Source organism: Chiloscyllium plagiosum, unplaced genomic scaffold, assembly GCF_037043375.1.
Source record: "Chiloscyllium plagiosum isolate Xiang-an unplaced genomic scaffold, Cpla_swu_hap1 HiC_scaffold_39, whole genome shotgun sequence".
In the NCBI taxonomy this organism is placed as follows: domain Eukaryota; kingdom Metazoa; phylum Chordata; class Chondrichthyes; order Orectolobiformes; family Hemiscylliidae; genus Chiloscyllium; species Chiloscyllium plagiosum.
This window is the reverse complement of record NW_028270177.1, coordinates 32,146,920-32,159,660: the sequence shown is the minus strand read 5'-3', so window position 1 is coordinate 32,159,660 and position 12,741 is coordinate 32,146,920. Positions and strand designations below refer to the sequence as shown.

General features: G+C 47.2%; 1 protein-coding gene and 1 long non-coding RNA gene across 2 annotated transcripts in view; both read left to right on the top strand.

Annotated features, from left to right (window-relative positions):
* LOC122541069 (uncharacterized) overlaps window positions 1–11,980 on the top strand; it is a 64,686-nt gene extending 52,706 nt beyond the window's left edge. The window contains exons 5-6 of the long non-coding RNA XR_015753861.1: window positions 6,874–6,961; window positions 11,925–11,980. This is a non-coding gene — a long non-coding RNA (uncharacterized LOC122541069). The remainder of the gene's footprint in view (window positions 1–6,873; window positions 6,962–11,924) is intronic.
* Window positions 11,981–12,518: 538 nt separating this feature from the next.
* idh2 (isocitrate dehydrogenase (NADP(+)) 2) overlaps window positions 12,519–12,741 on the top strand; it is a 28,353-nt gene continuing 28,130 nt past the window's right edge. Inside the window, exon 1 of the mRNA XM_043677578.2 lies at window positions 12,519–12,670. Within this exon, the coding sequence (XP_043533513.1) occupies window positions 12,556–12,670 (115 nt within the window). The 5' untranslated portion in view covers window positions 12,519–12,555. The remainder of the gene's footprint in view (window positions 12,671–12,741) is intronic.

Sequence of the window (12,741 nt, the reverse complement as noted above, 5' to 3'; positions counted from 1 at the left end):
GGGGACGGGGTCAGTGGCCTGGTGTTGGAGCAGGTTGGGGACAGGGTCAGTGGCCTGGTGTTGGAGCAGGGTGGGGACGGGGTCAATGGCCTGGTGTTGGAGCGGGTTGGGGACGGGGTCAGTGGCCTGGTGTTGGAGTGGGGTGGGGACGGGGTCAGTGGCCTGGTGTTGGAGTGGGGTGGGGACGGGGTCAGTGGCCTGGTGTTGGAGCAGGTTGGGGACAGGGTCAGTGGCCTGGTGTTGGAGCAGGGTGGGGACGGGGTCAATGGCCTGGTGTTGGTGCGGGTTGGGGACGGGGTCAGTGGCCTGGTGTTGGAGCGGGGTGGGGATGGGGTCAGTGACCTGGTGTTGGAGCTGGGGGGGGGGGGGCGAAGGTTAGTGGCCTGGTGTTGGAGTGGGGTGGGGACGGGGTCAGTGGCCTAGCATTGGAGGGCGGTGGGGACGGGGTCAGTGGCCTGGTGTTGGAGCGGGGGGAGGCAGCTGAATACAGAGCATGATGGCAGCCAGCGATGAGAACACATAGAGGCCTCCCCACATTGGTCTACTGTGACAAGCTTTTGGAGACAGACTATGATGTTTGTCTCTTTAAATTGTTATTTTTCTGACCTATGGTTATATTTTGTATAGCTGTAATCTATACTTTTTTTCTTCTATTCTCTATTCTGCAACTAAGAATTGTACCATGTTGGTGTCATTGCTACACTGTAACTAATCTTGTAACTGAAGACGCTCTACCTGGATATATTTGTGCCTATGGTGGCGCTGTCAATGGTGACTTATCAACTTTTCACTGTACTTATTTGAGTACATATGACAATAAAGCTAATTCAATTCAATTCACTTCACTCACGCAAGGTCAGGATTTCTGACTTACATTCCCACTAACCCAACTGCCAGCTCCCAAGTTGCTCTTGTCTGGCAGCTGCCTATTTGGCATTCTTCTCTGTTCCTACCTGTACCCTTTCAAAACCTTTATGTTCTGGCTTATTTCAAAACTGAAACCTGCTGGAAAGATAAGACACACATTCTGGAGTCAAAATGTCACGGAGTGAGACGTCTCTCATCACCCCTGCTCACGGAATACACTCTAGTCAAGACCCCCTAGGGAGTGCTGCTGAACAAAGAGACCTTGGTGTGCAGGTTCATAGCTCCTTGTAAGTGGAGTCGTAGGTAGATAGGATTGTAAAGAAGGTGTTTGGTATGTTTTCCTTTATTGGTCAGAGTCTTGAGTGTAGGAGTTTGGAGGTCATGTTGGTTAGGCCACTGTTGGAATATTGCGTGCAATTCTGGTCTTCTTCCTTTCGGAAAGATGTTGTGAAACTTGAAAGGGTTCAGAAAAGATTTACAAGGATGATGCCAGGGTTGGAGGATTTGAGCAAAGGGAGAGGTTGAATAAGCTGGGCTGTTTTCCCTGAAGCGGAGGGTGAGGGGTGACTTTATTGAGGTTTATAAAATCACGAGGGGTATGGATAGGATAAATAGACAAAGTCTTTTCCCTGGGGTGGGGGAGTCCAGAACTAGAGGGCATAAGTTTAGGGTGAGAGGGGAAAAATATATAAGAGACCTAAGAGGCAACATTTTCACGCAGAGTGTGGTATGTGTATGGAATGAGCTGCCAGAGGAAGTGGTGGAGGCTGGTACAATTGCAACATTTAAGGGGCATTTGGATGGGTATATGAATAGGAAGGGTTTGGAGGGATATTGGCCAGGTGCTGGCAGGTGAGACTAGATTGGGTTGGGATATCTGGTCGGCATGGACGGGTTGGACTGAAGGGTCTGTTTCTGTACTGTACATCTCTATGCCTCAAGCATATATGGTTGGTGGATGATGCATCCCAGCATCTAAGAATCGGTTGCAATTTACATAAACATGTTAAAGATTAGGAACTAGTTGGTTGGGTCGACAGTCTACGCAAGTGTTTATGCTTCACATAAGTCACCTCCTCCCAATCATGTCTCATCTCCTTCTATTTCCTTCTCCCTCATGTACTTGTTCAGATTCCTCCATCTACACTAAGGAGGAAAACCAAAGAACTGTGGTTGTTGGAATTAAAAATTGCTGGAAAAACTCAGCAGGGCAGGCAGCATCTGTGGACAGAAAGCAGAATTAATGTTTTGAGTTCTGATGAAGTATCACCAGTCCCAAAACATTACCTCTGCTTTCTCTCCACAGAGGAGAAAGTGAGGACTGCAGATGCTGGAAATCAGAGTCGAGAGTGTGGTGTTAGAAAAGCACAGCGGGTCAGGCAGCATCCGAGGAGCAAGAGAATCGACATTTTGAGCAAGAGCCCTTCATCAGGAATGTCAGTTCTGTAGGCAGGCACTGAGGAAGGAGATCTGGTAGTAGCGAGTCTGCTTCCGGACGTTGCTAAAGGATTTCAGGGTAGAGAAGATGACCTCAAGCGGGGGGCAGTAAGAGAGAGACTCACTGAGATCCTTGCAGAGAGAAGAGGAGAATTTCTTCAAGATGGGCATCCTTGAAAGAGACTTCGCAGTAAAGTTAAAATCAACTCTGAGAAAGTGAGGACTGCAGATGCTGGACATCAGAGTCGAGAGTGTGGTGTTGGAAAAGCACAGCAGTGAGGGCAGCATCCGAGGAGCAGGAGAGTCGATGTTTCATGACGGGCTCTTGCCTAGACGGGCTCTTGCCTAAAAAGTTGATTCTCCTGCTCCTCGGATGCTGCCTGACCTGCTGAGCTTTTCCAGCAAATTCTGTTTTTGCCTCCATCCACACTGTTCACTGCAACCACTTCAAATTGTAGTGAGCGCCACATTCTAACCACTCTTTAAGTAATGAGTAGCTATGTGGCTGTTAATATTAGATTCTTCACACTTAGAAACTTCCTACGCACATCCTCCCTAACTGTTACCTCAGTTTTTCCTTTTCAAGAAACAGTGTCATTTATTTATATGTTCAGATGTGTTATGGAGCAGGCAGGACTTGAACCCAGACCTTCTCGCCTCGAGGTAGGGACACTTCCAGTGGACCACAAGAACACTTGTACAACGCTATTAGTTGTTGCTGAGCAAATTCTGTTTATTTAACCATTGAACAGATCTGAACAAATAGTCACAGTATACATATTCATTGATCCAGTGATGTGTTGCTTCCTGACTTTAGAATGTGTAATTAAAATGTGATAAGCACCCGACACAATTCTCAAGTGGTTTATTGGAATTAAAGTTTACTTCAGGAATTCCAGGCCAATGAGCCTGGCATGTTTCATTTCATTCATTTCAGAAACTTCCTCAGCAGTGAATATAAGACCAAAGCCAACTTGTATTTATAACTCATCTTCAGCATTGCAAAACACCCCAGGGGGGGACTTCACAGAGGTGTTTCATGCCAAGCGGCAGGAGGAAACATCAGGGCAAGGTGAGATGTGATAGTTTTTAGGAAGATCTCAAATGAAATGGTGGAGGGAAAAGGGACAGAACTGCTTACTGCCCTCCTTCTGGAAAGCAGACAGAACATGGTGCCATTTGTACAAAAGGACAGGTATTTTGCACAAGAATTACCTCACCACCAAGGGCATGAAGGCCACCCAGGCTGCCAGAGGGGGCTATGCCACACCTTCTCCATGTATGGGGTCTACACCGATGACCCCGTGCCACCATGGTGGCTGAAAAGGTGTGGGAGGGAAATCATCTTGTAGAAGGAAGGCAAGGCATTAAGCCTCAACCTCCCCAAACCATCCTCAGGTCCTGACCGTATCATGCCCCTGTATCGCCCCCTGGGTGGATCACTCCATCATGACAGTGTCAGGGTGGTATGGTGAACCCGAGACTGTGCCACCAGGGTGCAGATGGGCTCCCTGAGTCCACAGCTATATCCACACCATCCCAGCACAGGGTACTTCCCGAATCTGGACCATCAACCTCTCGGGCTGGTCGTGAGTCCCCCAAATTAGCCTTGTGCTAGGCTTTAGATTAGATTACTTACAGTGTGGAAACAGGCCCTTCGGCCCAACAAGTCAACACCGACCCGCCGAAGCGCGACCCATTCCCCTACACCTAACACTACGGACAATTTTCCCATGGAAAATTCACCTAACCTGCACATTTTTGGACTGTGGGAGGAAACCACACAGACACAGGGAGAATGTGCAAACTCCACACAGTCGCCTGAGGTGGGAATTGAACCCGGGTCTCTGGCGCTGTGAGGCAGCAGTACTGACCACCGTGCCACCCATAGTGAAAAGGTTTATTCGGGGAAGTGAAATGGTGCAGAAGGGATACAGGAGGGAAGGCGGTGGGAGATGGGGGAGACTGGGAGGATGTGCCATTAACAGGAAGAGATGCCCCCAGTCCTTGCAGAGCATTAATTTTACAACTTGCAGGGTAAGTTACTGCACCTCCCATGACAGCGAGGTGCCTCTTCCTCCTGCTCCGAGTCTCTCATCATCATCTATCCAGCTAAAGGTCTTGGGCGGGGGGGGGGATGCTCTGCCCACAATATGTCTCATCCATTTGCCCCAAGGCATCCTGGCCCCTCCCGAGGGCCACATGCCAGGTATTGGACATCATCGGGTGTTGGCAAGAAGGGTGAAGAACCCCCAACTCCGTCCCAGACCTCAGACCCTGGTGTGAAAGCTTTTCAGTGAGGAGCTGGGTGTTAGGACCTGTGCTGGGAGGGGAACAGGGCCCCAGAATCCCTGCCACTCGATGGCCCAGACATCCTCATGGAGTCTACCGAGGAGCCCGCCCCCCCCCCCCCCCCAATACGTGACCACGGGAGGGGGTCCCAATGGGGGAGTTTATTGGCTGGAGCTCACCCCATTCCATGCCTGCCTCCTGTCCGTGTACTGGCATTTTAACAACCTGCTGCTGGAAGAGGAGTGATTCAGGGATTCGTTCTGTCAGTTCTGTGCTGCTGGAAAAGGTAACAGGGGAGGTGTTTCCTCCTTGACTCATAGAATCCCAACAGTGCAGATAGAGGCCATTTGGCTCATGGAGTTCACACCGACCCTCGAAGAGCATCCCACCCAGACCTACATCCCCCCACCCGATCCACATTTCCCATAGTTAATCCACCTCACCCACACATCCCTGGACACAATGGTCAATTTAGCATGATCCACTCTGACCAATCTGTACACAGTTCCTGACCAGAGAATCCACGGGAACGTCCACTTGGTGCAGGACCTGATCCATTTTTCCCAGAGAACTGATCTGTCGAGCACCTTCTTGTCCCTTGATCCGGCAAAAGTGTTCAACAGGAGTGATCATGACTATCTGCTTGAGACTCTGCAAGCATTCAGGTTCAGGATGAGGTTTGTCACCCAGATCTTACTTTTGTACACCCCACAAAGTATCTGAGAAGGTCCCTGACAGCACCCCTTCACTTTGGAAGAGCAGTCCAGCTGTATTCCCTATGCCTCTTGCACAGGAGGTTGTTGGGGTTGGCTGTGCATGGGCCGAGCATGGGAGTGGTTCTTTTGGCTTATGTCGACAATGTGCTCCTCATGTTCATTGAGCCAGCTGATCTGGCAAGGATGCATGAGTGCCAGTGGTGTATTCAGCTGAGTCTTCCACCAGGATCAACTGGGCCATATGTTCCAGACTCCTAGTCAGTCCATGATGGGTGGATTCCTTGCCGGAGGAATTACAGGGGTTCAGCTGGAGCACCACCATCTCCTCTATCTGAGGTCTGCCAGCTGGTCCCTCTCTGTCTGGTTTTGTCACAAAAGTCCAGAGAATGTTGTTTCATTTATTTTGGGCAAGAAGATGCACTTGGTCATGGCAGTGGTTCGGAGTCTCTCCGTTGAGGAGGGCGGTCAGTTGCTGGCAAACCTCTACACCCAGGTGGCGACCTGCCACCTTCGGACCCTGCATTGATACCTTTACATCGAGCCTCCTTCCAGATGGTGTGACCTAGTGACGAATGTTTCCACTGGGCGCTCAATCTCCGTTATGGCACACAACTTCTGTTCATAAACCGCGAGAGTCTTCAAGTCTTCCTTAGTACGCTGTCTGTCTTTTACCAGAATACAATGTCTGGAACATGGTCAACTCACGTTCCACCATCAGGAGGAGCATCAGGGAGCCACTGCTCAGGAATCCACACCTCCACTATCGTGGGTTCGAGTCGTGGAAAAGAGAAGTAACCAGATTTGAGGTCATGCTGGTTGCTGGAGCACTGGGCTGGATGTTGTCTCAGGAGTTGGCAAACAGAGTGGCGGGAATGCCCAGCCCATGGGCAATGCCAACCTTCACCTGACAAGAAATCCAATTTGATGGTGGAGACTCAGTCTCCCTGCTTGTAGTACCTGCTTGTTCAGAATTCCACATTGGCCCTCAGTTCCAAAATCTCCTTCAGATACCTGTGCCCGACAAACCAAGGTGCCCACTAGAAATGTCCTTATGTCTTGCAGGGGAGTTTCCTGTACCAGCCGCAACTGCTGCTGCTGCACACCATGTATTTTACCCCCTTGACCACAGCCTAGACATGTCTTAGCATTCCATTCTACCACCAGGCAGTGGGGTTCTCCAGTAGAGGGCACTCTATACAGGGGTTCTCCTGCTTCCCATTGGGAACCTGGGATGGATGGTCTTGCATAAAACATTCCTGTGCAATCATCAATCATGATGGTTCAGGGACTCCAGCCCAACTGTTTACTTTGCATTGCTGTGGAGCCTGTGGTCTGTGTATTTATTGGCTGTGGGAGAATACAATCCCTTGTTAGTTATTTTAAGATTTTATTCCTTAAGTTTGTACTTCAGCCCCACACCTTTGGGCACCCAGTTGGGAGGAGGGCGGGAAAATCAGAGGACCCCCCTCATGGGCTTGTTGTTGGGCCTGCGTGAGTAAACCATCAACTGGAGAGAGCAGTGGGAGTCATAATTTCCAAATGTCTGTTCCCTTTTCCACAGTGATCCATGCCTGGGATTCCTTGGAGAGGGCATATGCGGCGTCCATCGAAAACATGCCTTTAGGAATTGGTGGTCCGCACAGGGAATGGTAACTCCATTAACGATATTCCCTTGTGTTAAAACAAAGACTGGAATGTTTAGCTTGTCAATGTTAAGCTGTGTGTTTGCAACACCCAAATAATATTGCTCCTCAGACATTTGTGGGAGTATTTTCTATACTTTACCACTATCCTGGCTCTATTAAAGCCCTAGCCTCTCTTACTGATGGAAAATGTTCCTTTCTTAACATTGAATCCCTACAGTGTGGAAACAGGCCCTTCGAAGAGTAACCACCCAGACCCATTCCCCTGACTAATGCAGCTAACCTGCATATCCCTGAACACTATAGGCAATTTAGCATGGCCAATCCAGTTTACCTGTATATCTTTGGACTATGAGAGGAAACTGGAACACCCGGATTAAACCCTCATAGACACGGGGAGAACGTGCATAACTCCATACAGACAGTCGCCGGAGGCTGGAATCGAACCCAAGTCCCGAGCGCTTGGAAGTATCAGTGTTAACCACTGAGCTACCATGCCACTTTATCACCCTCACAATTCCTTTCAAAGTCTCGAAACCTCAATCAAACCTATAACCTTGATCGACTCTTGTCCTCTGAAATGATCTGGCATTGTACTTGAGACTTTGCCGAAAACAATTAAAGGTGCCTTTACTAGTGACGCCCACATTTTTGAACACTCATAAAAAGTTACGGAACTACTCCTCCATATCTCACTTTGTAATAAGACAGGACTTCATTTGGGGTAAAGTAACCGTGTTCCCCTCTCCCAATTACTTAGTTGCATTTTGCAATCCTTTTTTTCCCCAAGCAAGATTATGTGGTGCACATTGATTTGTTTGGATCGTTCTGTGATCTTTAGTCAGTTCCCTGAACAATAGGAATTAAACTGCCGTTATGTTTAACATATGGCTGCCTTTTCGGTTGCTAGGTCACTGGTTTTATTTTAGACCGCCCTTCTGTTGTGCTGCTGTAAATGCGCAATGTCAGTCCAGTGAAGCGCACACAATACAATCGAGGGCGAAATGAAATACTTCAACTTTGCCTTCACCTGATTTGGTTAATTCCTCTTTAGAATTCCATCTGAACCTACTGGTTGAAAGATTACTGCAATTACTGAATGAGACATTTTCAGACTACCTGCAGATTAGCCCACGTCATTAGAAATGTGACCCAGGTTTCCGTTAAGGAATTACGTTGCCCTGACTATAAACAATGAACTTTGCCCTGGATCCACTCTACGTTTTCCAACCTGAAAATAATTAGACCGGGACTCAAGGTTAACCAAGCAATGTTGGCAAGGTTAAACAAGAAATGGGGATCGTTTTAGGGTGCAAGAGTTTTTTTAACGAGCATTTTTCCAGCTAAAGAAAGGATAAGGGAGATAGAAAAACGGGCCTTTCTCCTTTCCTACCCCTTCCCGTTTAATGAATTACCTCCCCTCACCCCTCTTTCTCCCCCCCTTAAAGGAGTGGGGACATTCAAGGTGATTCAGGGCGTCACGGTGCAGGCACCACTAAAATGTAGAAATCAGGTGCAAAAAAAATCAAGAGGGCTATTGGAGTGTTATTGTAAAAATATACTTCATTCATAAAAATCTTTGTGCATTGGTGTAAAATAGAACCTGCTTAATTAAGAAATGCTTTTGGGTTTGTTGTAACTAAGGAGAAAGTTAAACTCAATGTTTTTTTCCCTCTCTGAATGTAGTCTGTACAGATTTGCACTGGCTGAGTAATTAGTGTTAGCTTTTTTTATTTCAAAAATTTACTTTATTCATTAAAATGTCTTTATATCCATTGTCACTGAAGCAGTTAAAGGCATTTCTTACTTCTACAAGACTATATTTACATAATTTTGAGGCACTGGGAGAGTCTAATGATTGAATGGCTCCCCATTTAACTTCAGCTGAACAGTCAAAGACGGTGGTCTTTCCCTACTGTGCCTTGGTGGCAGCTGCCCCAAACTTTAGTGCATCCTTCAGCACATAGTACTGGACCTAGGAATCTGCCAGTCTGCAACATTCAGTCAGGGTCAATTCCTTGCTCTGGAAGATCAACGTGTTTTGGGCACACACCAAGTTGATGATCCTCCAGGTGCAGTCAATGTTTGTCTTGGTCTGCATCCTGGGGAACAAACTGTCGAACACGGACTTTGGCGCCAGCTTTAGCTCATTAGGTACTTTGACTTCTGCATCATGGAGCTGCTCAGGATGAATCTCAACAAAAGAAATTGCATCTTTCTCCAGACTCCCTTTCCAAAGACACATTCCAGCAGGAGATGTGTGATAGTCTCTATCCCTGTGCAGGTACTTTGAGGGTAATGTGTGATGGAGCAGAGTGCTAGGGTGTAGAGTGTTAGCCATTATAAGTGACAAAGAAGGTTGATGAAGCCAGAGCAGTGGGTGTTGTCTATATGGACTTCAAACAAGGCAATAGACAAGGTTCTGCAAGGTAGCCTGACTAGCGAGTTTAGATCACATGGAATACGGGAGAGCTAGGCATTTGGAAGCAAAATTGGCTCAAAGATAGGAGACAGTGGGTAGATTAGATTAGATTACTTACAGTGTGGAAACAGGCCCTTCGGCCCTGCCGAAGTGCAACCCACCCATACTCCTACATTTACCCCCTACCTAACACTAGGGGCAATTTAGCATGGCCAATTCACCTGACCTGCACATTTTTGGACTTTGGGAGGAAACCCACGCAGACACCGGGAGAACGTGCAAACTCCACACAGTCAGTCGCCTGAGGCGGGAATTGAACCCGGGTCTCTGGTGCTGTGAGGCAGCAGTGCTAACTACTGTGCCACCGTGCCACCCATTTTGGTTAGGTAGTGGTGGAAGGTTGTTTTTTGGACTGGAGGCCTGTGACCAAGGATGCTACAAGGATCGGTGTTGGGTCCACTGCTTTTTGTCATTTATATAAATGCTTTGAATGTGAATATGGGAGGTATGGTTAGTCAGTTTGTAGATGATACCAAAATTGGTGGTTAGTGGACAGTGAAGAGATGATCTCAGATTACAATGGGACCTTGATCAGATAGGCTGAGGGGTGGCAGATGGAGTTTAGTTTAGATAAATGTGAGGTGTTGCATTTTGGTTAGGTAAATCAAGGCGGGACTGATATATTATGGGAGAGTCCCAGGGATTGTTGCCGAACAAAGAGACCTTGGGGTGCATGTTCATAGTTCCTTGAAAGTGAAATTGCAGGTAGACAGGGTAGTGAAGAAGGCATTTGGTACACTTGTCTTTATCGGTCAGTGCATTGAGTTTAGGAGTTGGGATGTCATGTTGTGGCTATACAGGACATTGATTAGACCATTTTTGGAATATTGCATTTAACTCTGGTCACCCTGGTATGGGAAAATGTTGTTAAACTTGAAAGGGTTCAGAAAAGATTTACAAGGATGTTGCTAGGTTTGGAGGATTTGAGCTATAGGGAGAGGCTGAATAGGCTGGGGCTATTTTCTCTGGAGCATTTATAAAATCATAAGGGGCATGGATAGGGTGAAAAACCAAGGTCTTTTCCCAGGGTAGGGAAGTCCAAAAATAGTGAGCATAGGTTTAATGTGAGAGGGGGAAAAATTTAAGAGAGGCCTGAGGGGCAACCTTTTTAAGCAGAGGGTGAAGAGTGTATGGAATGAGCTGCCAAAGGAAGTGGTGAAGGCTGGTACAATGACAACATTTAAAAGGCTTCTGGATGGGTACATAATTAGGAAAGCTTTAGAGGGATATGGGTCAAATTCTGGGAAATCTGGTCTCCTTTCTGTTGGAAGGATGTTGTGAAACTTGAAATGGTTCAGAAAAGATTTTCTAGGATGTTGCCAGAATTGGAGGATTTGAGCTATAGTGAGAGGCTTGAATTGGCTGGGGCTGTTTTCCCTGGAGTGTCAGAGGTTGAGGGGTGACCTGATAGAGATTTATAAAATTATGAGGGGTAGGGATAGGATAAATGGAAAAAAGTCTTTTCTCTGGGGTGGGGGAAGTCCAGAAATAGAGGGCATTGGTTTAGGGTGAGAGGGGAAAGATATAAAGGGACCTAAGGGGCAACATTTTCGTGCAGAGTATGGTGCATGTATGGAATGAGCTAGGCGAAAGTGAGTACTGTAGATGCTGGAGATTAAAGTCAAGAGTGTGGTGCTGGAAAAGCACAGCATGAGGAGCAGGAAAATCGATGTTTCAGGCAAAAGCCCTTCATCAGGAATGGGCTGCCAGAGGAATTCATGGAGACTGGTACAATTACAGCATTTAAAAGGCATCTGGATGGGTGTATGAATAGGAAGGGTTTAGAGGGATATGGGCCATGTGCTGGCAAATAGGACTAGATTAGGTTACCCTAACTGGTCAGCATGAACAAGTTGGATTGAAGGATCTGTTTTCATACTGTACATTTCTATGACACTAAATGGGACTAGATTAATTTAGGATATCTGGTTGGCAAGGATAAGTTGGACTGTTTTTGTGCTGCACAACTCAGTGGCTAAATTATAAAGCAGAAACATTGGTACAGCCATGCTCTGCCCTGGTGAGACTGCATCTGGAGTAATCTGTCCAGTTACAGGCATTGCATCTTAGGAAAGATAAACTAACGTTGCAAGGACTGCGACACACAGTCAACATGGTCCAAAGGTTAGATTTTGAGGATAAAACTATACAAACCAGGATTGTGTTCCCTGAAATATGGAAGTTATGGATTTGACTGAGGTTTTCAAAATTTTAAAAGGAATTGATAGGGTGATAAAGTTTTCCAACAGTGAAGGACTGTAGGGCCTCGATGAGTAGCAAAGTACAGAAAATACTCCCACAAACATCAATAAATAGTTGCATAATTAATCATTTTAAACAAAAAAATTAAAATCTGATATGGATTTTTTAATGCAAGAATTGGGTAAATGGAATTAGGTTATAGGTCAACTATGTCAATTTGATGTTAAATAGGATCTGAGGAAGGGTCACTCAACCCTAAACATTAATTTTGATTTCTCTCCACAGATGCTGCCAGAACTGCTGATCTTTTTCAGCAATTTATATTTTTGTATCATCTAAAGGTCTGTAGTTCTATTTTCATTCCTTCCTTTCCTAAATAGTTTGGATACATTTGCTTTCTTCCAATCCACAGGAACTGTTGTAGGAATGTGAAGACTTTCGGAAGAGCTTGATCGATTTATTTATTGCCACGTGTACGGACGTACACTGAAAAGTTTTGTTTACCAGTAGTACAGGCAGATCATAGTAAGCAAGGATGTCCAGATCAGAAAGACTTAGACAGAGGCATACATGTTACAATACTCTGGGCATGCACTAGGCGAGAGGGTCTATTCATCAGTCTAATAATGAGCCAGCAACGCATTCAACAATCTGCCTCTTTGAGAACGATCTGGGATGTGGGTCATGAAGTGACTTTGCAAGGAGCAGTTCCATCCATGTGCCCAGTGCTGCTCTGGCTGAACAGGAGATACACAGGGAGTGGATACATGGTGGCAGGTCGCGAGCGTGCACGTACACGCTGTCGGAGGGGGAGGGTGCGTCTGACGTCAGACGCATCTGCCGGCCGGCTCTATATAAGGGAGAGCGCGGGCGGGCGGCGGGATCTAGTCGGGAGTGAGCGCGATCCCCCTGAGTGATGGCGGCAGTGGTGGGTTACCTCCGAGTGTGGAGCCGGCTCCGCCTGGGAGCCGCTAGGAACCCCGCGGCCTTGGCCCCGGCCTTTAGCCAGGCATCAGCGCAGCGACGCCACTGTGAGTGTCTCTCCTTCCTATACCCCCCCCCCCCCCGGGGGAAGGAGGGGTGGGGGCCGGCGGTTAGTGAG